The sequence below is a fragment of the Corvus cornix genome, chromosome 18 (assembly GCF_000738735.6).
Source record: "Corvus cornix cornix isolate S_Up_H32 chromosome 18, ASM73873v5, whole genome shotgun sequence".
NCBI lineage: Eukaryota > Metazoa > Chordata > Aves > Passeriformes > Corvidae > Corvus > Corvus cornix.
In genome coordinates, this window is record NC_046347.1 from 5,655,931 (window position 1) to 5,680,465 (window position 24,535).

The window sequence follows — 24,535 nt, forward strand, 5'->3', positions numbered from 1 at the left end:
CAGCGGCTGTTTAAAATGCTACAGAACAGCAGAATCCCCACGGACAAAGCCAACCGAGCGTTTTCCAAGGCGCAGCAGCAGTTTGGGCATCAGCAATTCTCAGAACATGGTGTTACTTTGCAGGCCAGTAAACTTTTGGCCCAGGCTCAGCACAAGGTGGCCCTGGCTCTCCAGGAAAGCACCGAAGGCTCACGGCAGAGGGAAGGTCAGCGGCTCCAGCACAGCATCACAGGAGCCTCAGGGATCCAGCGGGATTCAGGCTCTGGGACAAACCCAGCCCCACAGATCTGGGTCTGAGGCTCTGCCCAGGCACCCTGTCTACACAAGACCTCAGACCAGGCTTTGCCTCTGGGCAGCTCTTTCTCCTTCTTTCAGAGTCCCAAGTGGCTCCCAGCAATGCCCTGGCATCTCTGTGCCTCCCAGGGTGCCGTCCAGGCCGAGCTGCCCAGTGGGGCTGCCCAGCCTCCTTAGCCACAGCCAGGGCTGGCTACCTGCTGGTTTCAGATAAAGCCAAGTTCAAAGGTCTCCACAAACCAGGAACCCTGTGTTTCAGGTTGATCCACAGATCCACAGCAACACGGGATCGTACCCAGTGCAGGACCAGGGAGGAGGGAGATGGAGGAGGAAGGGGACAGGAGAAGATGGGAGTCACAGTGCCAGCCAGACACCAGTGATGCCAACACAGGTTTGTGGCTGTTCTTCCCTGTTTTGTGTGGTCCAGGGACAACCCAGGACCAGAGGAAAAGGCCTGGGGTCCATTGTCCTTCCTGGGTGGCCTCTTTGTCCTCTTTAAATTTAAATCACACTTGTCTCAGGAGAGAGGGAAAGATGCAGACAGGATGGAAAGTGGTTGCTGAGAGATCAGCCCTTCTCCATTGCCATCCCACTGACTGGTGACAGCAGTGATGCTCTTTGACCAGAGCTGCTGGAGAGCCCCAGGAGGATCCCCAGACCAGGGCCAGTCCCTGTCATTGGCATTCCAAGGCTTTAAGTGATCTGCAGCCTTGCCAGGGGTGAGAGTTGAAAGCATTTGATGCTACAGAGACCTGATTTTGTACCCACACAAAACAGGAGCATGGACAAGCTCTTCTGTGTGGGGCTGCTGTTTGCATGGGCCAGGAGGGGATTGCTTCCCTGTAGATTCAAAGGAAACTAAATTGGACGAGAATCAACTGCCTGTAATCCCCTGGAAAACAGCCCCTGGCACATGGAGGAAGTTCTAAAGAATTAGCACCAGGAGTAAAGCAAGCACATACCACACAGGCTCTGGACAGGCTGCTTCCCAAGCCATCCATCACCCTGGAGCAGCCTGGGGCTGAGGGCTGGGGCTCCTCACCTGCACAGCTCCACCACAGCACCTTCCTCTCCTCTGTGTAACAAGACACAGCTGAGATCCTTCCCCGGCCAGGTCCCTGCCTGGCGAGGATCCCTGGGACAGACAGAGTGTTCCAGAGGCAGCAGCTTCTGCTGTCAGCCCTGTGCACACACGGACACATGCCCTGGCATGAGGCAGCAGCAGCCTCTGTGCCACGCAGACAGGACAGACAAACACAGGGATAATCTCTGGGAGGAGAGCAGCGTCCTTGGCAGGGCACCTGGCTGCTCACAGACCGTGTGAGACACGAGCTGAGAAGCCAGGCCGGGTCCTGCCTGGTGCAGGAGCGATGCTGAGGCACCTGCCTCGAGCTGCCTCTCCCTCACTCAGCCAGACAGGGGAGGAGAGAGGCAGAGTCCATGTGAGGGGCAGCTCCTGGCTGCCTGCTCAGCCTCGGAGGAGCAGGGCTTGCCCAGCCCTCAGCAAAGCCCCATCCAGCCTCAGGAGAAAAGACTGGCAGCAGAAGCCAGAGGATGGTTCTGGGGTGATGGGTCTGGCCAGCCCAGCAGCCCTGGCACAGCATCCAGCCCAGAAGTTTCTGCTGCTGCTGCCCAACACTTGTGGCACACAAGGAATGTTCTGCTGCTGCCTGAGCCTCGCCTGCTCTGTGATGGACACCAAGATCTGCTCAGGGGAAGGCAAAGTCGCTGCAGGAATCCTCAGGGATTATGACAGATCCTCACACTTGTGACAGGCACTGCTGGATTCAGCCCAGGTCACTTCCAGATCCTCCATGGGTTTTGCCCAGACCAGCCCAAGCCATGCCAGGGCAGAGCACGGTGGTTAACCCAGACCCTGCAAGAAGCAACAGGCAAGGAGACCAGTTCAACCAGTTCTCCACCACAGCCACCCACACAGCTGCACTTGGCACTGGGATCTGGGCCCAAAATCCCGGGCAGGACCTACCTGTCCCCCTGCAGCTGGAACCTGAGCACAGGTCTGAGAGGAGACCAGCACTGCCAAGGGTCCCCATCTCCAGACCACTCCAGTCAGGCAGCCCCACCCAGCTCCATCTCCAACAGGATCACTGTGCTGCAACGGGGACTAAGCTTCCTCCTGCCACAGCTGCCCAGAGATGGGTCAGGGGTGGGCAGCCTTCGTTTCATCCCAGTTATTCCAGCCTGGAAATGCTGCTGCTGATCCAGAGGCAAAGCCAATCCCCGAGCAGGTTGTGCCTTGCCCAGGCACATTCCCAGCTGGGCTCCAGCTCTGTTTGGGGGCTGAGATGCATCTCCTGGGGGAATAGACCTGGGGCTGGCTGCTCCTGGAGCCTGTAGGCTCCAGACACTACAGGAGGTGGTATGGGAATCCATAATCACTTCATTCGTTTTCCAGAACAGGGTTTATCCCCGTGGCCGGGAGCTGTGCCAGGATGCATATGCCTGGTTTTACAGGGCAGTCACAGCCCCAGCAGCTGCCTCTTCTGCCACATAGCTCAGCAGTCACCTGCAGGGACAGATAGCAGGTGCAGCTGCCTAGAGGACCTCGGTGAGCACGGAACATTTCGGGCAGGGAGATTTCAGGAACCATCCTGGGCTGACCTTTCATAAGAGATTGGCAGAGGCTGGAGGATGGCATGCCTTCATTATCAGCTTGGCCTCTCTGATAGGACTTTACAGAGGAGATGCCAGGTGAACATGGCCCATAAATGAGTTATTGTTACGTGTGAAGATCCTTTGCTTTCCTGATGACAACGAACTTGCCTCCCCCATTGTGCCTCTCCCCTCCTGATCACCCTCTGCACATCATTCCTTCAGATCAGTTTTCTTTCCATTTCACCTCTTGCTTTTGAACTTCTTCATTCTTGAAATCATCCCCCTGGGAAGTGATGCAACAAAATCAAAGCAGTGCACAAACCTCCCATGTCGTCACACCAGCCAGAGCTGTTCCTGGCCAGACACTGCAGGGGAAACTCCACTTTTAAGGTCCTAAATGACCCTTTAGAGTAGTGGGTGCCACAGCAGAGCAAGGGAAGGACCCTGACAACAAACTGAACCGTTGGGAAGTAGGAGCAGAAACACAGGAACAAGCAGTGAGCACAGATGCAGAGGGTGGTTGGGGTTTGCTCTCCAATTGTTCAGCACCTGGAAACAGCCTGGAGCTGTTCACAAACCACCTCTGGAAAAGCAGTTTGTGCATCCCCTCACCCTGGAAAGCCCCTGCTTGTGATGACCCATATTTACAACAAATAAAACCAAGGGCCCATCTCGCCAGCAGCACCATGAGGGATGCTCTGCTCTGTGGAGGTGCTGCTTGTTTGGCAACAGCACCAGCAGGTACAGGCAGCCCAGGCCAAGACTTACAAAGGATACCTGGTCTTTGCAACTGGAGACTGAGCCTGTGACCCTTGAGTTGACCTCAGCCATGGGGAAACCCTTCTGAGTGTCTCCAAAGCCATGGAGAATGGTGGAGCATTAAATCAGGGCCCCCAGACACCACCTTGGGAGGAATCAGAGCCTGGTCCCACACACACATCAGCCTCTGTTTGCCCTGCAGACACCAAGGATGGCACCTTTTCATACAATTCCCATTCCAGCCCTTTTCCCCCTCATGGAGCAGTTTTCATACAAGGCAAAGTCCTTGTGCTAGTTTGAAAACAAACCAGTGAGAGGCACTAAGTCAGAATAACAATTTAATGGAAATTAAAGAAAAGGGGAAAAAAAAAAAGGTAAAAGAAAACACTGTCAAACTGACAGAGTCAAGGTACAACCTGACACCCTGTTAGGCAGGGTGGTGGTAGCAGTCTGGTAGAAATGGTGGCTGCAGTCTTCTGAAGCAGTGATCCTGTAGTAAAACAGTCTGCTCTTCCTCAGGAAGTCCAGTGGTGGCTGTGTAGCTCCTGTCCTCTGGTGTTCAGCCTCAGATTATATCCACGATGGGATGCTTGGTTCCTCCCTCTGGGTGGAGCATCTCACAATGGGGTGATGAGTCATGAGGCAAAGTGTTGATTAGGCTCATTAACAGAAGATAGTCCGGAGGGAGGAGGCAAGGAAAACACTGCCCCACCTGATTTCAACGGCTGATGGGGATGGTAATAGAATACACTGCAACCCAGGACATTATCCACCCCTTATTCTATTACCATCTACATTATCCCAAATCAATACCTTCTTAAACTCTAAAACACACATACATATATATATATATATATATACACAGTGAAATCTACACACCGTTCTCACCTAAGATTAGGTCTCCTTGTGGTACACAACGGGTTTCCCCATCTTTCTGCATTACCCACCAAGTGCAACCAGGTCCTTGAGCAAAGACAATCCCACGGATGGGTTTGCCTTTGCCTGAGGTGGGATTAATCCAAACAGTCTTTCCTAAAATACCTCTCAGGTGTACCACAGGGACTCTATCTCCATCCACTGTGTGCAAGGGTTCAGACTCGGCAGGACCAGCTCGATTGATGGACCCTCGGGTATTGACTATCCAGGTGGCCTTTGCTAAGTTCACTTCCCAATTTTTGAAGGTCCCCCCACCAAGTGCCTTTAGGGTAGTTTTAAGTAGTCCATTGCAGCGTTCAACTTTTCCAGCAGCTGGTGCATGATAAGGAATATGATATATCCATTCGATACCGTGTTCTCTGGCCCAGGTGTTGATGAGGCTGTTCTTAAAATGAGTCCCGTTGTCTGACTCGATCCTATCAGGGGTGCCATGTCTCCACAGGACTTGCTTTTCCAGGCCCAGGATGGTGTTCCGGGCTGTAGCATGAGGCACAGGGTAGTCTCCAGCCATCCAGTGGTTGCTTCAACCATGGTCAACACGTAGTGCTTGCCTTGGCGGGTTTGGGGAAGGGTGATGTAGTCAACTTGCCAGGCTTCACCATACCTGTACTTTGACCATCGTCCACCATACCACAGAGGCTTCACCCGCTTGGCCTGTTTGATTGCAGCACAGGTCTCACAACTGTGGATGACCTGTGAGATGCTGTCCATGGAAAGGTCCACCCCTCGGTCACGGGCCCATCGGTATGTTGCATCTCTCCCCTGATGACCAGAGGCATCATGGGCCCAACGAGCTAGGAATAATTCTCCCTTGTGCTGCCAGTCCAGATCCACCTGTGATACTTTCACCTTGGCAGCTCGGTCCACCTGCTCGTTGTTGCGATGCTCTTCATTAGCCCGACTCTTGGGTACGTGTGCATCCACGTGTCGAACCTTCACGGTCAGCTTCTCTACTCGGGCAGCGATGTCCTGCCAAATCTCAGCGGCCCAGATGGGTTTCCCTCTGCGCTGCCAGTTGGCCTTTCTCCAGCGATCCAGCCATCCCCACAGAGCATTAGCTACCATCCATGAGTCGGTGTAGAGATAGAGCCTCGGCCACTTCTCTCGTTCAGCAATATCCAAAGCCAGCTGGACGGCTTTAAGCTCTGCAACCTGACTCGATCCACCTTGTCCCTCGGTAGCTTGTGCAACTCGTCGTGTGGGGCTCCATACTGCAGCTTTCCACTTTCGATTAGCGCCTACAATTCGGCAGGAACCATCAGTGAAGAGGGCATAACGTCTTTCAGTCTCCGGTAGCTCATTATATGGTGGGGCTTCCTCAGCACGAGTCACTTGCTCTTCCTCTTCTTCAGAGGATAATCCAAAAGTCTCACCTTCAGGCCAGTTTGTTATAATTTCTAGAATCCCAGGGCGATTCGGGTTTCCAATACGGGCACGCTGTGTGATGAGGGCGATCCACTTGCTCCATGTGGTGTCGGTGGCATGATGCGTGGAAGGAACCTTTCCCTTGAACATCCAACCCAGCACCGGTAGTCGGGGTGCCAGAAGCAACTGTGCTTCAGTGCCAATTACCTCTGAGGCAGCTTGGACTCCTTCATAGGCTGCCAAGATTTCCTTCTCTGTGGGAGTGTAGTTGGCTTCAGACCCTCTGTAGCTTCGGCTCCAGAATCCCAGTGGTCGGCCACGAGTCTCACCAGGCACCTTCTGCCAGAGGCTCCAGGACAGACCATTGTTCCCGGCTGCAGAGTAGAGCACATTCTTCACCTCTGGTCCTGTCCTGACTGGGCCAAGGGCTACCGCATGAGCGATTTCCTGCTTGATCTGGGCAAAGGCTTGCTGCTGTTCGGGGCCCCAGTGGAAATCATTCTTCTTGCGGGTAACCAGGTAGAGAGGGCTCACGATCTGGCTGTACTCGGGAATGTGCATCCTCCAGAAACCTATGGCGCCTAGGAAAGCTTGTGTTTCCTTCTTGCTGGTCGGTGGAGACATCGCAGTGATCTTATTGATGACCTCGGTGGGAATCTGACGTCGTCCATCTTGCCACTTTACTCCCAGGAACTGGATCTCTTGGGCAGGTCCCTTGACTTTGCTCCTTTTGATGGCAAAGCCAGCTTCCAGGAGAATCTGGATGATTTTCTCTCCTTTCTCAAACACTTCCTTTGCTGTGTTTCCCCACACGATGATGTCATCGATGTATTGCAGATGTTCTGGAGCCTCACCCTTTTCCAATGCAGTCTGGATCAGTCCGTGGCAAATGGTGGGACTGTGCTTCCACCCCTGGGGCAGTCGGTTCCAGGTGTATTGCACACCCTTCCAGGTAAAAGCAAACTGGGGCCTGCATTCTGCTGCCAAAGGAATGGAGAAGAAGGCATTGGCAATGTCAATAGTGGCGTACCACTTCGCTGCTTTGGACTCCAGCTCGTACTGAAGTTCCAACATGTCCGGTACAGCGGCGCTCAATGGTGGCGTGACCTCATTCAGGCCACGGTAGTCCACCGTCAGCCTCCATTCTCCACTGGACTTACGCACTGGCCATATAGGGCTGTTGAAAGGTGAATGGGCCTTGCTGACCACCCCTTGGCTCTCCAGTTTGCGAATCATCTCATGGATGGGAACCACAGAGTCTCTGTCGGTGCGGTATTGCCGGCGGTGCACTGTTGCTGTGGCGATTGGCACCTGTTGTTCTGCAACTCTTAGCAGTCCCACGGCAGAGGGGTCATCTGAGAGGCCAGGCAATGTACTCAGTTGTCTGATATCTTCTGTCTCCACAGCAGCTATCCCAAAAGCCCAACGATGTCCTTTTGGGTCCTTGAAATATCCATTTCTGAGATAGTCTATGCCGAGAATGCACGGGGCCTCCGGGCCAGTCACGATGGGGTGTTTCTGCCACTCGTTCCCAGTTAAACTCACTTCACCTTCCAGTACAGTCAGCTGCTGGGATCCTCCTGTCACCCAGAAATAGAAATGGGTTCTGCTCCCACATACCTGATGGCATAGAGTACATTGAGCACCCGGTGTCAACCAAAGCCGTGTATCTTTGTGGGTCAGATGTGCCAGGCCATCGACCCACACAGTCCAAAAGACCCGATTCTCCCTTTCCTCTACCTGGCTAGAGGCAGGGCCCCTCTATTCCTGGTCATGTTGCACGTTGCCCCTTCCGGTGAATACGTTCCTGAGGTCCCTTCAAGAGGATCGGTCATATTATCATTCCGGTACCGTCTGGAGTTCTGTGTGCGGGAGACCGGAGCGGCGTGACTCTTAGATGCACTTCTTGTGGTAGTTGTCCCTCTTTTTAGTTCACGTACCCGAGCTGCTAAGGAGGAGGTGGGTTTTCCAATCCCACTTACTCATGTCTTCTCCATGTTCCTGAAGGAAAAACCAGAGGTTACCTCGTGGGGTGTATCCTCTCTCCCTGGTTGGGGGTCGCCGGCTCCTAATGGCAGAGACTCTTGTTGGTTCTGGCAGGATGTGGTAAATCTCTCCTTAAGTTCCTTTCTCAATTTCTGATGGCCTTCTTCAATCAAGCTCCGGACTTGCTCAGCCAAAAGACTTGTTTCCACGGATGAGACATGGGTGCGAAACGGGGCTGTGACGGTGTCCTCGTAAATCCTCAGTTTGTTCACCAAGACGCCCACCCTGTCCTCGCCTTCCCTCCATTGGCAGCGTTGCCAGGTAACGGAGTATATCTCTGGTCCAAGGCGTTGCAACCTCAACCACAATCTGTGACGTGCACTGGACACCATCTGGGCTCTTAGGAAAATCTCTCATCTTCTGAGAAAATGATCTCCAGCACAGCCAATTCCCTCAGGCACCGGATACCTTGTTCCATTGTGCTCCATTTTCCTTGGTGCACCTGGAGGTCTTCTTTACAAGGTACCTGTCCCTTACACTTGCAAGCAGTCGCCGCCAGAGCGCTGAGGGTTTCTTGGGTTCTCCGATCCCCTGGTCATGACCACATCCCGGGACAGAGATCCCAGTTGCCTGGCCTCACTTCCGTCCAGAATGGTGTCATTGGCTGCAGCGTCCCAGATGCGGAGCAGCCAGGTCAGGATAGACTCGTTCGTCTGGCGGGTGAATTCCCTCCGCAGGTCTCGCAGCTCACCCAGGGATAGCGACCGAGTGATGATCTCTGGCTCTGCCTCTTCTGCTGGGTGTGAAGGTCCTGCTGCATCCTCGTCAGTCACTATGCGGACTGATTTGCTTTTTGATTTCTTCTTCTGCACGGGGCAACTGCAATCGGTTTAGGCTGTTCTGGTTCAGTGATGGTTTGCATGGGGACGCTGACAGTGCTTTTGGTTCCCTTCTCCTCTGTGTCAGTCTGTGTGGACATGGACGCTGTTGTCTTGTGTCTGGGTTCTTTCTCCTCTGTGTCAGTCTGTGTGGACATGGACGCTGTTGTCTTGTGTCTGGGTTCTTTCTCCTCCTGTGTCAGTCTGTGTGGACATGGACGCTGTTGTTTTGCATTTGGTTTCTTTCTCCTCTGTGTCAGTCTGCGTAGACATGGACGCTGTTGTCTTGCATCTGGGTTCTTTCTCCTCGGTGACAGTCTGCGTAGACATGGACGCTGTTGCTTTGCATTTGGTTCCTTTCTCCTTTGTGTCAGTCTGCGTAGCCATGGTGTTTGTTGCTCTGCTCTTTTTCCCTCCCTCATCCTGAGGATGCTGTGCCATAGCTCTGTTTCTAAGCATGGTGTACATGGTGCAGGCTGTACAGAGAAGACAAAGCAGAACTGACAGCAAGTTTATGCCGTCTTTGACATCCAGAGGGAATTCAATATTTTCAAAAACTGCTGTGCCTGGCCTGAAAGGCTGGAAGAAACCACTCTCTACTCCTCCCACCAGGGGCTGGGTGCGATTGTTGAGGAGATCCCAGACATAGAAGCCCAGACTAGGACAGCCAAACAAAACTGAGTATATACTCCGAATGGTATTCATCGCCTCACAGGTTATTATGCTGTAGGCATAATAAACCATTAAAGCAATTCTCATACCATTCCCTGGTTTTAACAGGAGTAATACTACAGGCAGGTAGTTCCCCATGTGAGGAAAAATATAGAGAGCAAAATACAGTACCCACATAGACAAGCTGAGCACCATGGTGAATAGGTTCCGTTAACACAAAATTGTAATTCTGACTTTCTCTCAGAGCTGCCCCACGTTGGGCGCCAAATTATGTGCTAGTTTGAAAACAAACCAGTGAGAGGCACTAAGTCAGAATAACAATTTAATGGAAATTAAAGAAAAGGGGAAAAAAAAAAAGGTAAAAGAAAACACTGTCAACTGACAGAGTCAAGGTACAACCTGACACCCTGTTAGGCAGGGTGGTGGTAGCAGTCTGGTAGAAATGGTGGCTGCAGTCTTCTGAAGCAGTGATCCTGTAGTAAAACAGTCTGCTCTTCCTCAGGAAGTCCAATGGTGGCTGTGTAGCTCCTGTCCTCTGGAAATCCAGTGGGAAGCCGGTGTCTCTGGTGTTCAGCCTCAGATTATATCCACGATGGGATGCTTGGTTCCTCCCTCTGGGTGGAGCATCTCACAATGGGGTAATGAGTCATGAGGCAAAGTGTTGATTAGGCTCATTAACAGAAGATAGTCCAGAGGGAGTTATCTCTGAGTCAGGCGGCAGGACAATGATGGGCAATTAACAGAAAGATAGTCTGGGGGGAGGAGGCAAGGAAACACTGCCCCACCTGATTTCAACGGCTGATGGGGATGGTAATAGAATACACTGCAACCCAGGACAGCAGAGAGCAAGTGAAAAATGAGTGGACATTGTGGAAGGGCAGAGCAGTCACAGGTGCATAGCTTTGATTGGTTTTTTGAGCAATGGATGCAAATGGGTGATCTCATTGTTCCCTTGGTGTTGCTTTTAGGCCTATGAGAGATGCTCCTCGGACCAGGAGCGGGAGAACATGCTGGCCAATATCCCTGTGCACCGTGGGGAGGGGGTGACAGCCACCTCCCGGCGCATTGGGCCGGAGCTGTCCCGACGCATCTATCTGCAGATGACTTCCCACGATCCTGACCTCTGTCTGGATTTCACTGGGTAGCCCCAGGGAAAAAGGGTTTTACTGTTTGTCTGGTTCAAGTGTTCCATTTTGAATTTCACTCGGTAGCTCCAGGGAATAAGGGTTTTACCGTTTGTCTGGTCAAGTTTTCAGTTTTCTTCTGTGAAGAAGTGCTTAGATAACACTCATTGATCCTTGTTTAAAGACTTGAAGCACATTTAGACTTTATCGTAGCAGGGAAAAAGTTGGATAAAGTTGCTGAATTGCAGCAGTTTACACAAGAAAGATGGTGAACATCTTTCCTAAGCATGAGTTGCACACAGCTTACAGTACTGATGTTTTATTTGTCTTTCTATAAAATAAATAATTTTGAAGAAAAACCTTTGCTCTTAATATGTTGTCTTGAAAATAGACAGGTATGTCCTCCGTTGAAAGGAATACTTCCTGCTGCTCTCCTGAACTGCAAGGACTTAACCTTCTTCCTCCTTTGGGACAAATCCTGATGCTAGAGCAACATGGTGCTGCCCCCCCAGCACCTGCTCTAGTGAGGTGAAAGAACTTCACCTCACAAAACAGCCTCTCATTGTTCCGCTGTGGCAGGTGGGGATGAGTAAAACTAATTTTCAGATACAGAGTGATTCAATCTCCAGACGGCTTAATCTAGAGAGGGTCTTGAAATCTGATTATATGTGCTGGAATTATGAGGTCTAAACAGTTGGCAGAAAAAGCTTCCTTTTAATTAGATTGGGGACCACGGCCTGTCAGTGCAGCCATCAGCACTTGTGTGCGCACAAGGACAGTTGAGAGGGTTTTTGTGACAGCAGCACTTACTGAGATGAGTGCTCAGAGAATTAAACTGCATCCCATGTATGGAAGCTAACTCTTTGGAACCCTGCTGCCTCCAGTGGAAAAAATCTCCACCAGCCCTGCTTGTTCCAGGCATCCAGCAGGAGCCCTGCCTGGCCAGCAGTGCTGCTGACCTGAATCTATAAATTGTATAAGCCTGGCACTCACCAACCTATGTAACACTTGTCTGGATGTTGGCAGGAAGGGCTGCGTGGAGAAAACATTGCTTTGGATGTTGTTTGTCGTTTTCCTGAACATTTCTGGATAGGAAGCAAGATCTTTTACAGAATGGGGTGAGTTAGGTACCCAAATTAAAGCTTAAAGTTGTTTGAAGGAAGCTTTGAAAACATGCACCCTGCTAAGGCAGAGGCAGCTCTTCCTTCCTTTTATCTGATACTTGTGCTGCTGCTCTCTCCTGTGTGATATTCAGGGAACCACAGTCTTATCACCGGGTTACAGAAAAGTGAAGATTTACTGCTGTGATAGTGACCTTGGTGTGAACCACTGCAGATGATTTCCCCATAGCACTGCTCCTGGCAGCAATAATCCCAGGTATGAGAAGAGGGAGCGATTCTGGAGACCAATGTATGATGTCTCAGTGGAGTCTGTAGCACAGATATTCTCCGAAACCTGCACTTCATTTTAGTACTTGCAAAGCCCTTAAGGATATGAAAAACTTCTGCTTGGTGGGGTTAAGGAAAATTTAAAATGAATTAATTTCAAATAATTTTTAAGGAAATGATAAATAATTCACAGACCATTGCAGAGGTGAGTTTTCTCTCGAGGTGCAAACCACCAAACTTCCCAGCCTTCCCCCAGCCCCGAGGCTTCCCCTTTCCTGCCAGCAGTGCTCCCACAGTGCCACCCAGTGCTGCTGCTGCAGCTGCAGCAGGCAGGAATTATTCCTATGTACTCAGAAATAATTTGTGGCTGTTCCCAAAAGGCCTAAATAAAGTTAAAACCCTGTTAACGACATAAACATCCAGTTCAGACAAATTGCTGTGAAAACTGTTGTATTGAAAATTTTCAGCTCCTTTCAATAGCCCATCAGCCTCTTCGCTCCAACATAGGGATGCACAGCCATCCTACACACCTGTAATTGGTCCTGGAGTGGGGCCTTAGTGTATTATTCCCATACAGCCATACCACCAATTTTAGCACGAACAGAAATGAGAGCAAGGAATGGATATGTATTAAAAACCTTCCACCTCCAGCTCAGAGCTACAGCTCTCACCCAGGTGATGCAAGGGCTGCTTGTTCCTATGGACTGGCAGCTTCCTGTACCTCACAATCCTGGTGGACACCACTCGGAGGAAAGGAGTGGTAACAACTTTAGGTTAACGTGCACAAATAATGGGAGTTACAGGCCGACTGAGAGACATGCACAACAAAGACGGTTTGAACAATAGCTCTGCTCTGTGGAGTGGACCAGCAAACCAACGCTGACTGGTTCAAAGCAGTTTCATCAGAACACAATTCCATAGGAATTCTGGCTGCGTAGATGGTGGAAGGAGATGCTGACGAAGCAAGTGCCCATCCAGGACAATCACTGCTGCGAGTTGTGCTGTAGCATGTTCTGCAGCATTTTGTGGTTCTGCAGAGCAGCCACCACATCCTCGTAGAGGGTGTTCACGCTGACGCACAGAGGTTGATGCTGCAGCTCCGTCAGCTTGCAGGCAGCCAGAGTACAGAGGATGCAGAACAGCACAAAGAGCAGGACTCTCAGCACCGACCGCGACCATGAGGGCTTGTGCCGGGGGGGCTGAGAGGGACGGGAGCTGGAGGCCGGCTCTGTAGTGAGAACATGAACAGGATAGAATGTGAGGAATTAATCAACTATCTTTGACAGACTATGCTCACAAACAAACTGTTCAGGTAAGATACTTAATCCTCTACTGCAGTTGGCTTTTGTTGTGAATTTTCATCACTTAGCTCTGATAAATAACTAGATGTGCAGGATTTAACTTCTTAGGATGAAAAGTTTCAGATCCAGTTTCATGGGCAGCAGTGAAGAGGGTGTAAAGCACCTCTGTGTTGCACAAGATCTGATTACGCAAATGTTCAGTGGACTTAAGAAAAAATGAGTGGAGGGAAGTTCTCATTAGGAACAGCTGGAGAATTTCCTGACTTGTAGCTCCACAGTTCATGGGAACACAGGCAAAGGGGAAAAGGGCACAGCAGCAGTTTATTAAAACTCCTACAGGTTCCCCCCTACCCTTTCCCACCATCTCCCAGTACCTGGGTACATGAAAGCAATTCTGGCAGCATCAAAATCTGATGAAGATGAAACCTGACACAATCCCACCCAAAACGGACACTACTTACTTCGGGTGTGCACTGTTTCCTTTTTAGTTTTCTTTTCCATCTCCTGTTTTGCAGCTTTCTGAGCATCGTACTCCCGCCTTCTGCGCTCCTTTTCCTCTGCCTTCTCTCGCTTCCGCAGTTCTCTCTCCTGAGCCTCCTTCGCTCGCTGTTCTGCTTCACGTTTCTTCTCCATTTCTGGGTGTTAACAGCAAGTTTTTCCCTTTTATGTAAAGGGTTGTCATTGCCATTTTCCTTATTACCTTATTATCCCAACTGGAACGAGGAAACCTTGGAAACCAATTAAACAACTATCCTCTTTTTAATAATTTTATTTAGTATTACATACCTTGCATTTTACTGTGCTTTTCTTTAATGTTTTTATAGGTAACCTATAGCACATTCCATCTAGAGATGTTCCTGTTTCTCAGGCCAAGAAATCACACAGTTACCCCCCTGCTGTCTTTCTCCCTCTAGCCCTTTTACCCTACTACTCCCTGAGTACTTTGGGTTTGGGTGGCCACAAGTATGTGTTAGATGGCAATTTGTTACATAGAGATCAGAATGTTTGGGTGTGTTAGAGACCAAGAGCTGTCCTCAGCAGACAGCACATGGGGGTTCTTTGTGCCTACCTCTCTCTGCCTGGAGTTTCCGCTGCCGTTGTCGATCTTGCTCGGACTGGATGGCTTTCATGTGCTGCAGTACCTTAAAGGGCCAAGAAAACAACCTGAGGGCTGTGCAGAAGCCTCGTGGCACAGTCAGTTCAGAACAGGACAGCTGGAGTGTGGCTGAGGACAGGCAGCTGGGACTGACCCCCAACCCTGACTTATCCCTACAGCTATGGCTCTGAAAAAAACTCACAACTTATGTGAGTCTCTGTTGTTAAAAAACAGATCTTCCCATTAAAAACAAATGTGGCAAACTGGTGCTTGATGATACAAAGGATCACAAAACATTTCTATTTATGTTTGCCAAAACTTCTCCAGAGGTTTTTGTACTATCAGCACAGGCACGGATTATTACGTCTGATTATGCCTCTACTTTCTTGGCAATGGAGAAGCATCCTCTTCCGCCAGGTGTTTGCTCTCCACGGGCACAGCAGTAGTGGAGTCAGTGCAGTTGACCTGCACCTCGCTGCCTGAAGAAACTCCAGGCTCCTGCAGCAGCTGCCCAGCTTGCTAAGCAAACAGAGGAAGAATCACTGGCAAAGCCATGAAAGGAAAAAAAAAATAGAATAAAAGCAGACTCCTTACCTTGACAGCAGCCTGCTTACACTGCTTCTCATCCAGACAGTCTCCTGCCACTTTAGCCAGGACAGGATCCAGGGGATTGTCCTTCAGATCCAGCCACTTCAGGTTCTGCAAAAAGGCACAACAAAGAGGAGGCTGTAAGAGCACAGCAGTCTCTTAGAGATCTCTAAGAGATCCAAAGCAGAAGCAAAGAACTGCTTAGTTTTCATATGAATGAAACAGGTACAGAAGATGAGCAGAGATGTTTTCAATAGATTGAGAGGATTTTCACTGAGCTGCGGTGCAGAGCCAGCTGAATTTTGGAATGGGTGTCAGCAGGATGGATGCTTTACCAGAGAAATCAACTTGAGCAGGATCACAAGACCCTGGGCTACATCCCAAAGCTTTACATAACTGCCCAGCAAACAGTTTTACCTTGAGCTGTGCAAAGCTGACTGGCAGGGTGACCAAGCGATTGTTTAGAAGGTCCAGGTGCTGCAGATTGACCAGGCGGCCAAAGTCCAAGGGCAGCTGTTGCAGCCGATTTTTACTCAAATCCAGTTTCACCAGATGCATCAAACTGCAGAAGTCTGACTAAAACCCAAACAAAGAAAACCCAGAGAAAGCTGGTCAGCACCTTTGTGGAAGAACCTCAGTGGGAATTACGTGGAGACAGCCTGCACCTCGCATTAGGCACAATCCTTGACTTACTACAGGACTGTGATGGAGGGAAATTGCTCTCCTCCTTTGCCTTGGAAGATGGAGGTGAGACACAGCGGGACAGGTAAGACGGACCGAGAAGGTTATGGATGACAATATGACAGGAACAAACCCGAGCCTCCACTGCTGATGAAACTCCTCTATATTCACTTGGGGATGCTCTGGCAGGAATGTACTGCAATCTTCACACAGTTCAGCCCTTTACTCTCTCCTGCCTCAGCCAAACCTACTGCCAGCACTGATCTGTCACTGACAATGGAGTCATTCAGCCACCCCAGGGCAGGGCAAGTGCCAGTTTCACAGCTCTTGGTGAGCCTCTACTGAAGCACCAGCTATCTTTCCAAATATTTCCCAGTAGACTCATCCTCACGGAGGCTCTCTAGCACCTTACCGGCAAGGAAATCAGGTTGTTACAGGACAAATCCAAGATAGTAGCTTTTGGAAGAGCGGCCTGAAAGAAAAATAAGGCACTGAATGAACATGGAGCGTCACCTGAGCCCTTTTGACACCTGCTAGTTCTGCTTCGGCCTCTGCGGTTTCTCCCGCATCAATCTGTCCATCCCCCGCGGCTGCTCCGAAGTCACGTCATCTCCGGATCCATCTCTGAGTCCAAAGGCGGTTCTTATCCCGGGACAGCAATGACTAGCAGCTGCCAGGCCCCCGGGACACAGAACCTCACTGCTTTAAATACCTGCAGGCCAGGTCACAACCCCCCAGCACATCTGGCTCTCCTACGCTGCCCCTTCCCGGGGACCGGGAGCCGGTACCCACCCCCGCCGGGCGGCCTGCAGCCGGACACTCACCAACTCCCGCACCGGCACCTCGTTCAAGTCGCAGAGGCTCAGGTCCAGCTCGTTGCCGTCCAGCTTGTCCTTCAGGCTGAGCCCCTTGCCGCTGCCCCGCGACATGGCTCCGTCGGCGGCAGCCCGCGGGGGATGCGGCTCGGCACGGGGAGGCGGCGCGGCTCTGTTCGGAGCGGCTCAGCTCAGCACAGCTCCGCACAGCTCAGCGCGACCCAGCCCGTCCCGTCCCGGCGTGGCACGGCCCAGCCCCGCCACCCACTTCCGCGGCCACGTCCGCGCGGGCCCCGCCAGCCGCCGCCGCCGCGGGGCCGAGCGCGCCCGCTGCCGGCCCGGAGCGGGGCCGCACCGCCCCACCGGCACCGCCGCCGCAAAACGCCTAAAAACTGTCTTGAGAAGGGATGTTATCTGATGCTTGATCGCTGCATACCTTCAAACCTAAGCAACAAGAATGGAGATTTAGTCCCCGAAGCAGAGAGCAGCCAATAAGGTCTAAGTGCTGTCTTAAAAAGACGAATTACTTGTTGGTAGAATTGCCTTGTTAAGTTTTAAGGCTTGATCCAATGATCTCAGACTTAGTGCGAGATTAACAAAGCTTGGGAAGAAGGATGTACTACTGATAGTGGGCACAAGGAATGCAGGATTTATGGGCTACTAGGACATTTGGCAGAATCCCCAAGATAAGGAAGAAACTTATAAAGCTAACTCAGCAATTGGGTTTAATCAGCTCCAAGCGGGTAAAAGGTAATTCTGTCAGGGGGAGATTGTGACTACCTCCTCATGGCCACAGACCCAAGGAACCCACCAACCCAAAAGAAGAGAAAGACCAAGCCTGTGGACTAATTAGCATGGGAAGCGAGAGCATCATTAACCAATGGAAGATAGAATACTAATTAATATGAGAACTAGGTAACTTGTAGCAAATAAACATTAATGCCTTTGTTTGCTAAAATATATAAATAGTGAAAAGTTTTGACAGTCGTCATGCTGGCTTTGTGGATTTGCTATCCAGTGCAGAACTGTAAATAAATCCAATACCTCGACTCTGGGTGTGGATTGGCCTCTTGCACACTGGGTGGAACAACCTATTTTGGGACACACTGGCACGGCTCAGGGTATCCCTGCAGCTGTCCCACCAGCCCTGGGACCCTGGCCAGGCTGGCAGGAGTTTAGATCTGGGCTACATGAAACAGCCCTGCAGAAGGAAGGAGAGCTCCCAGCCCAGCCCCATGGGTGGGTGAGGTTTGCACCCAGTCACATCACCAGTCACACACCACCCCACAGAGAAACAACTGGTTTATGGCCAATAATCCCAACAGAAACCCAGTGATGCATACCTCATTTTACAATATCTGATACAGCTGCTTCAGTCTCTCCACGGTCTCCCTAATCCAAGGGGTGAATTCCCTCTCAGTTGGGCTGTTACTCCACAATGTCTCTTCACAGGAGGAACGCTTAATGGATATTCCTGCTTTGCTCCCAAGGCTCCAGTGCCACAGGAGCAGAGCACTCTCCTAATCCTCTGTGGAGAAAGTCAGTGAAAGAGGAAAGAGCCTGAGGCAGAACCAAATTAGTGTTACCTGGTAATGGGATTACAACAAGGACTAACCATGAATTTCCTGACCTCTGTGCTATGTATGTATGTATGGGACATTGCAAAGATGTTTTCACTACTGCAGCGCATCTGCCCTGTGGATGCATTAGTTTGTTTTTAAGCTGCCAGTGAATTTCTTCCAACACCCAGAAACCAGCATTAACTCAGCACTGAGGTAACTGAGGCCACACGATTCTCTGAGCAAAGGCACCTCAAAACAGTGCACAAGGATTTTCCTCACAGAAACTACAATAAAGTCTGCCCAAGGCTGAGGTGCTCCTGCCCAGGAGATTATGGAAGTTTTTGGAGCATGTCATTGTTCCTCCAAATGTGAGAAGAAATTACAGAGCCCTCATCTGAGAAGAGCGAGGTCTACTTATCTGAGAATCTCTACCATCCCTCAGTTTTCACAATGTTTGTTTTTGGAGGGAAGGGCCAGAGAAGACCTGCTCCAGCGAATGGTAGGGAAGCCTCTCGTTGCCAGATCTCCAAGGGAAGCAGCTGATTGCTGATCCCCTCGTTACCCTGAGGCAGTGAGGGACTCATGTGATGTGCTGTGCTGTGCTGTTCCCTTCCATGGCTGGGAGGCACCAAATACAGTCCTGCTCTGGAGGACAAAACCCAGAGGGGCTCTGAGGGGGCCTGAGCAAGACCATCTGCATCTCTGGGAAAGGTCTCTGTCCATGCAGTGCTACAGAGACTGAAATCTGTGTTTGCACAAATCCAAGAGCCTTTGTCTCCTAGAAAAAACAGGGGTGTAAATGGGTTACAAAACCTACCTTCTTATTTGTGATTATCATGAAGGCAGATTTTTAAATCTGGATTAGAAAGGAGTGGTACCTTATGCAATGGTGTATGAAATGGTACTGCTTCAGGCATCCTTTGCCTTGATCTCAAACAAACATACGCAAATGTCAAGGTCACATTATTTTCTGCATAATTCTTGGTTTAATTCTTTCTTTAACCAGGATTCACCCTCTGGGATAATGATCATAATGTGGTAAGATCAAGCTAAAAGTCATCTTTATTTTTATTTATTAAAGGTTTGCATCAATTTTTTCCCTGTGGTTATACAACACCGAGCGCTCTGATGCTTCATCAGCACGAAGACAATTGCTCTGTTCTGTCCAAATCAGTGGAAGAACAACTTCTGGCCACAAAAGTCACACAGCTTTACATCCCCTGTGGGAATCCAGAAACTCACCTCGCTGCTGAGTTCAGTGGGACTGACTTGAAGAGGTATCTGTGCATGTAGGCTAGAAAGACTTTGAAGCTCCACACGACAGGCAAAGCATAGCACGAGGCACATCTGTGCACTCTGCTGGGGGTTGCAAGCACATTAGCAAGGAGAAGGGAGCAGGAAATGCTGAGGGAAGTGGGATGAACACAGTTGATCTAATTGTGATCTATTCATCCTTACTGGGCCTGAGCTGGCCATGCCAGCCTGGGGTTAGAGACCATTCCCAGACTCTCTGAAGATCTCTGTGTTCCCTCTGCAGCCAAGGCAAATTTTTCACATTTCAAAGAAAAATCTCCCTTTCCCTACCAAAGAAGATATTGTCACTGCTATCACCAAACAAATTCCTTTTGAACTAGATGCGCATCGGGGAAAATCCTTCCTGTTTCTAAAAGCAAGTGTCAGACACCAGGGTCTGGTGGCAGTTGGTATTTCACTCCATTACAAGCCCATTTTTGGCTTTGATGTCTGACATTCGTCATTCTGAGGTTGATATTTATGCCCTTGTTCCGTGTTGTGCTTGATGTGATACGGATACACCGTGTCACCTCTTCAGCATCAGTGCTGCTGCAGAGCTCAGCACCACCACACTCCTTACCTGGTGCCTGCCCACACCTCTGCCCTTAGGTGAGGAGGTCTCAGCGTGCCCAGCCTTGGAGCGGCTCTGCAGTTCCCAGCTGGTCTCTTCTCCACAGGGAGTGTCTAAAGGTATTAGTGGGGTGCTAACTGATAACTCATTGAGGGGATAGGGCTGGAGGCCAGTTGGTGACTCACAGGGCTTGGGCACCAAGTGATACAGGTGGAGGTAAGTGGAGGCAAATGATGGTGGTTTTCTTGCACCAAAGTCCATCTCCACTCATTCGGGGTGTAACAGTGGTTGTGTCAGGCTGATGGAACAGGCTGGGAAGAAGAAATAATGGAGTAGGAATGTACAGGGAAGGAATTGCAGCGCAGAGCTTGGGATGGGGACCGGCAGAGGACGGGGCAAGTGCCCGGGCGGGACTCTGGGGGCTCCCTCTGAGCCCCCAGTTCCTCTCGCGGACCGGGCAAGGCGGGCGCTTTCTCTGCTCCCCGTCCCCCGGTGCCTCCTCCCGGCGGGTGAAGGGTCCCGGGGCTGCGGAGAGCCGCAGGCGGGGCGGAGCGGGGCCGGGGCGGGCCATGGAGCGCAGCGCCCCCGAGCACCGAGCGGCGGAACGGGACGGGACAGAACGGGACAGAACGGGCCGGGTCGCGTCCCGCCGGGTGCTCGGGTGCTGCCGCCGCTGAAGGAATGGCCACGGCCCGTCTGGCAGTGCTGTCCCGGCACGGGCTGCAGCTCCTGCGCCGGGCGGGCGGGCCGCCGGGATCCCCGCCAGGCAGGTGGGTGCGGGCTATAGGGGGTGCGGGGCTGTGGGGCTATAGGGGATGGGTAGCTGTAGGGGACTGGGGGCTATAAGGGGTAGGAATTATAGGGGACAGGGGGCTGTGGATGAGAAGGAATAAGGGCTATAGAGGACAGGGGGGCTGTGGATGAGAAGGTATCGGGGCTATAGGGGGCAGAGGGCTCCGGGGTAGGGGAGCTGTAGGGCACAGAGGCTGCAGAGGATATGTGGAGACCATGTGTGATGGGGGACAGGGGCTATAGGACAGCTGCAGGGCGCTGTGGGTGTCCGGCCAGGCCAGTGGCTGCATGCAGGGAGGGCATGTTCATCTCGGTGTGTAACTCTTGGTTAACCCTAAAACCCCTCCAAAGTGGCAGGAGGCAGGCTGCATCCCCTGGATCTGCTTCCCCCCAGCTTGGGAGTGGGCCTGGGGCAGGGATGAGCCCTGCACGGTGGGCGGAGGGATGTGAACGAACGGCAAGGGCTGAACTTTGAGCAGCAGCTCCATCCGGATTGCAGCAATGTGAAGTGTAACAAATGGCTTCCCCATCCTTCTTCAGGGCTCTGACTTGCAGTCAGTGTCCCTGTCCCCCTGTGGTCCTGCAGCCCCCAGGGTGCTGGGTGACACAGCAGGTCCAGGACACCAAGGAGCTCTGGGGCTTGGGAAATCAGGCAAGTTCTTTGCCTTGCTTTTCTTCAGTGCTGCCTCTTGGAGCAAGATTGTGTGAAAAAACAGCAATGGGAAGCACCTGGCTTTGGGACAGGCTCTGAAGGTTTAGCTGATATTCAGAGTAATAATCACTGGGATGAATGACTTCCAGTGAGCAATTCCAAGAACCGGGTGGCGGGTTCCTTGTTTTTCACAGACAGGGTTTGGGTGTTTCTTTTCAGCTGGTTTGACATTAGGAGTGAGGTGGTTGAAGCCACTTCATCATGGGTGTGTGAAGATTGCCTTCTCAAAAGCTGTTCTTAGGAAATAGGATCAGAAGGGAAGCATGATAGAGAGTTCACTGCAGCTCACTCCAGCCCAGGATTGAAACTGAGGGACAGGAGCACAAAGCCCTTGGGGAAAGAGAGCATGTACTTAGAGAGTAAACTCTTTCTAGTAATGTTATAAAAAAAGTTTATTAAATTCTGCTCGTAGGCTTGTTTATCCTTTTGGCAGGGAGAGTGCAGAGAGCAGAGAGGCAGAGTGGAAAAATATAACCAGAAAGTTGCTGCAGGAGGAGTCTGAAAACCCAGGGAAGTTGATCTCTCCTTAAAGAAAAATAAACAAAGCAAAAAAAGAAGTAAGAATCCGGTTAACTCTTTAGTCAACAGATTAAAGAGGAAATGAGAACAGAGTGGAGTTAAATTGCAGCACCCTTTAACTGCAGTCATATTACACAAAAGACCCAGAAGCTCTTGCTTTGGGGAGAGAAGCTCCTGGTAGATGTCCATGAGCAAAGGAACTGGCAGAGGAATCTGTGAACCATTCCAAGTATGATTTCTGTAGTCAGGACAGTTCCCAAGCCCTGGGAGGGCAGGGCCTTTCCCACAGGTGCAGAGGTGATGGCACCACAGAGCAGGTCAGTGTCCTTCACGCTGCAAAGGGGACAGGAGGTTACCCTGCCTTGCATTCCTCTCTCATCTCTTTTGATAATTTCTGTAGAGACTGGTAAAGAGTTAAAGGTGAAAACAGAGCTGGTTATCTTATACCAACAACTCCAGACTGTTGATTGGGGCTGTTCAGAGAAAAGTACAAACAGCTCCTAGGATTAGTCCAGAGTGCTTGCTTCAGTCTGATCATTTCTGCTTCCTGCCATCAGGCAGGAGAGTTCTGGGGTTGCTGGGATTTGGCTGCTCCCCTGCCTTTTGCAGGGAAGAGGATGCATTTTTCCCTCATCTCTGATATCTCTCTGTTCAGCTGTGTTGCTGAACTCCAGGGTTCCGGAGTTTTGCAGGGACAGCCTGTGGATGAGGCTGGCTCATTTGCAGGCTGTCTTGCTGCTGAAACATGCTGCTAACAAAAGGCATGTGCTCTCCAAAAGTCGTGGTTGACACCCAAGAGCAAGCAGAGTTTTATTTGCTCTCCTTCGGCTGAGTCAGGGAAATGAGAGCTGTCGTAATATCGGACCGTTGGTCTGATTTTTATCTCCAGCAGCACCAGTGCTTCGTAGGAACAGGTGAAGGGTGAATTACTTGTTTTGTGTAACAAAGATGAACACAGAGATTATTTCTAAATCCTTTGGACTCTTTCTTTGTAGAGGTCTCTTGATACATTCTCTCAAATCAGATACATACACTCGCTGCTGGCTGTAGGCAGGAGGGAGACCAGCCCTATGTGATTTCCGGCACGATGCTGCTGATAATGAACATATCTTGTGTCTGCCTCCTTTATTCGACTCCTGACCCCCAGTGCTTCCAACAGGCTGCTGTGTTTTATCTCACTCCTTTCACTTCTGCCACTGTGTTACAGAAATGCTGAAGCACATGTGAATGTCAGACCAGAGTTTGGGGAGTTCAGACTCGATGGCAGCTGAGAATTTTGCTTGAATGCATTTGAAGAAATGATGTGAGCTAGTGCTTTGAGAGGAGTCAGTGACTCTGAGTAATGAGCGTGAGAGATCTTAGCCTTCTTAGCCTCTAATTTCAGTACTGCTGATGCTTTCATTTGAAAATGTGAATGCTTGGGACCTCTGAGAGCAAGCTGTGTTCACACTGTGAAATACAGCACTGTTTTCTCAGTATTTTGGAGCATGTGGCTTTGTAATGATATCTTTTACTGCTCTTTGATGCACTTTCATCCTCATGTTTGGGGGTAGGGAGGAAGCCAAGCCATGAAGCCTGGAGCTTTGTGCCTTCTTGCATTTAGTGTAAGAGTCTGGTTCTGAAAAGTCAGTGAAACCCTTTGGCTCTTCAGGTCTGGAAAATATTGAGATAGTAAGCCCAGAGAGCCTGATCTGTGTAATGCTTTGCCAAGACATGACAGTGTAAGATTGCCCTTTTCATTGGCAAAGCAGGGTTGTGCAAGTACCTCTTTGAAAGCTGACTGCAGAGCAGGAGACTGTTTCAGCTGGACACTTTGGATTCTGATTGAATTTTCTTAATCTGAATTTTGTAGTATTTCCTCCCCTCTTCAGTCTCTTTTTGTGAGGGTCTTTTGTTGTTTATCTTTCCCAGTGCTGAGCCTGCTTGGCTCCCAGTGCCCCCTGAGACATTGCTGGGGGAAGAGCTCTTATGCAACCAGGCCAGCAGCTGCTCTCTGCCCGCTCCAGCCCTTCCCAGGCAGGGGAGTTAGAGACGGGCTCTGCTGACACTGGAGACTACTTGGCTTGAGGGAGATGTGAGTATGGCTGGCCCCATTAAACGTTTTAACAAACAGCCTGAGGGTTCCTCATCTGCCTTCGTGAGCTATGACAGGGGACAGGGACTTCTCCAGTCGCTGTTTCAACCAGCAAGTGGTTGTGGGTCCGGTGGCTTTTACTGCTCTCCCAGGAGCATTCATCCTCCCCTTGCTTTAGGGAGAGTTTTTTCTACCTTTTATTTTATAGAACTTATGTTTATAAAGGCCTTTCTTCAGAGCTTTCTTTCATCTCCTCATTTATCTACATGCTTTGCCCAAGAGTTTTCAAACAATAAAAGGTAGCTCAGTTTAGCACTTGTCCTCCCTCCTCCTCAGGCAGCCTTACAGCCTTGATGTGAGTTGCCCAAGAGCTCGGTGAGGAGGGATGTCTGAACAGAGCCCATGGGATTTTGCACACTGAAAAGCAGTGGGGGGAAAAAGGGTGAGGTAATTCACTTGTCTCTTGGAACAGTACTCCCCTGAAGGTAAAATCTAGTTTTTGTTCTCTGGATA

The 24,535-nt window shown here is 50.7% G+C and overlaps 3 protein-coding genes across 3 annotated transcripts in view; 2 read left to right on the forward strand and 1 right to left on the reverse strand.

The window, feature by feature from the left end:
• EME1 (essential meiotic structure-specific endonuclease 1) overlaps positions 1–11,162 on the forward strand; it is a 23,389-nt gene extending 12,227 nt beyond the window's left edge. The window contains exon 8 of the mRNA XM_010407574.4: positions 10,475–11,162. Coding sequence (XP_010405876.2) covers positions 10,475–10,651 — 177 coding nt within the window. The 3' untranslated portion in view covers positions 10,652–11,162. The remainder of the gene's footprint in view (positions 1–10,474) is intronic.
• A 1,289-nt stretch (positions 11,163–12,451) lies between these two features.
• Positions 12,452–16,785, reverse strand: LRRC59 (leucine rich repeat containing 59). Its single transcript, XM_010407573.2, has 7 exons — positions 16,509–16,785; positions 16,097–16,156; positions 15,421–15,579; positions 15,010–15,114; positions 14,389–14,461; positions 13,781–13,954; positions 12,452–13,246 (listed from the first exon to the last, which is right to left on the reverse strand). Exons 1-7 carry the CDS (start codon positions 16,611–16,613, stop codon positions 13,002–13,004), a joined length of 921 nt encoding a protein of 306 aa, XP_010405875.2. The 5' UTR covers positions 16,614–16,785; the 3' UTR covers positions 12,452–13,001.
• A 3,717-nt stretch (positions 16,786–20,502) lies between these two features.
• The window catches only part of ACSF2 (acyl-CoA synthetase family member 2), a 35,943-nt gene continuing 31,910 nt past the window's right edge, over positions 20,503–24,535 (forward strand). The window contains exon 1 of the mRNA XM_010407476.4: positions 20,503–20,695. Within this exon, the coding sequence (XP_010405778.2) occupies positions 20,607–20,695 (89 nt within the window). The 5' untranslated portion in view covers positions 20,503–20,606. The remainder of the gene's footprint in view (positions 20,696–24,535) is intronic.

Coding starts and splice junctions, on each gene's coding strand:
- LRRC59 (XM_010407573.2), bottom strand. CDS start 16,613: ATGTCGCGGGGCAGCGGCAAGGGGCTCAGCCTGAAGGACAAGCTGGAC. Junction 15,580..16,096: donor ACAACCTGATTTCCTTGCCG/GTAAGGTGCTAG, acceptor TTTGGGTTTTAG/TCAGACTTCTGCAGTTTGAT. Junction 15,115..15,420: donor TCAGCTTTGCACAGCTCAAG/GTAAAACTGTTT, acceptor GCCTTTTTGCAG/AACCTGAAGTGGCTGGATCT.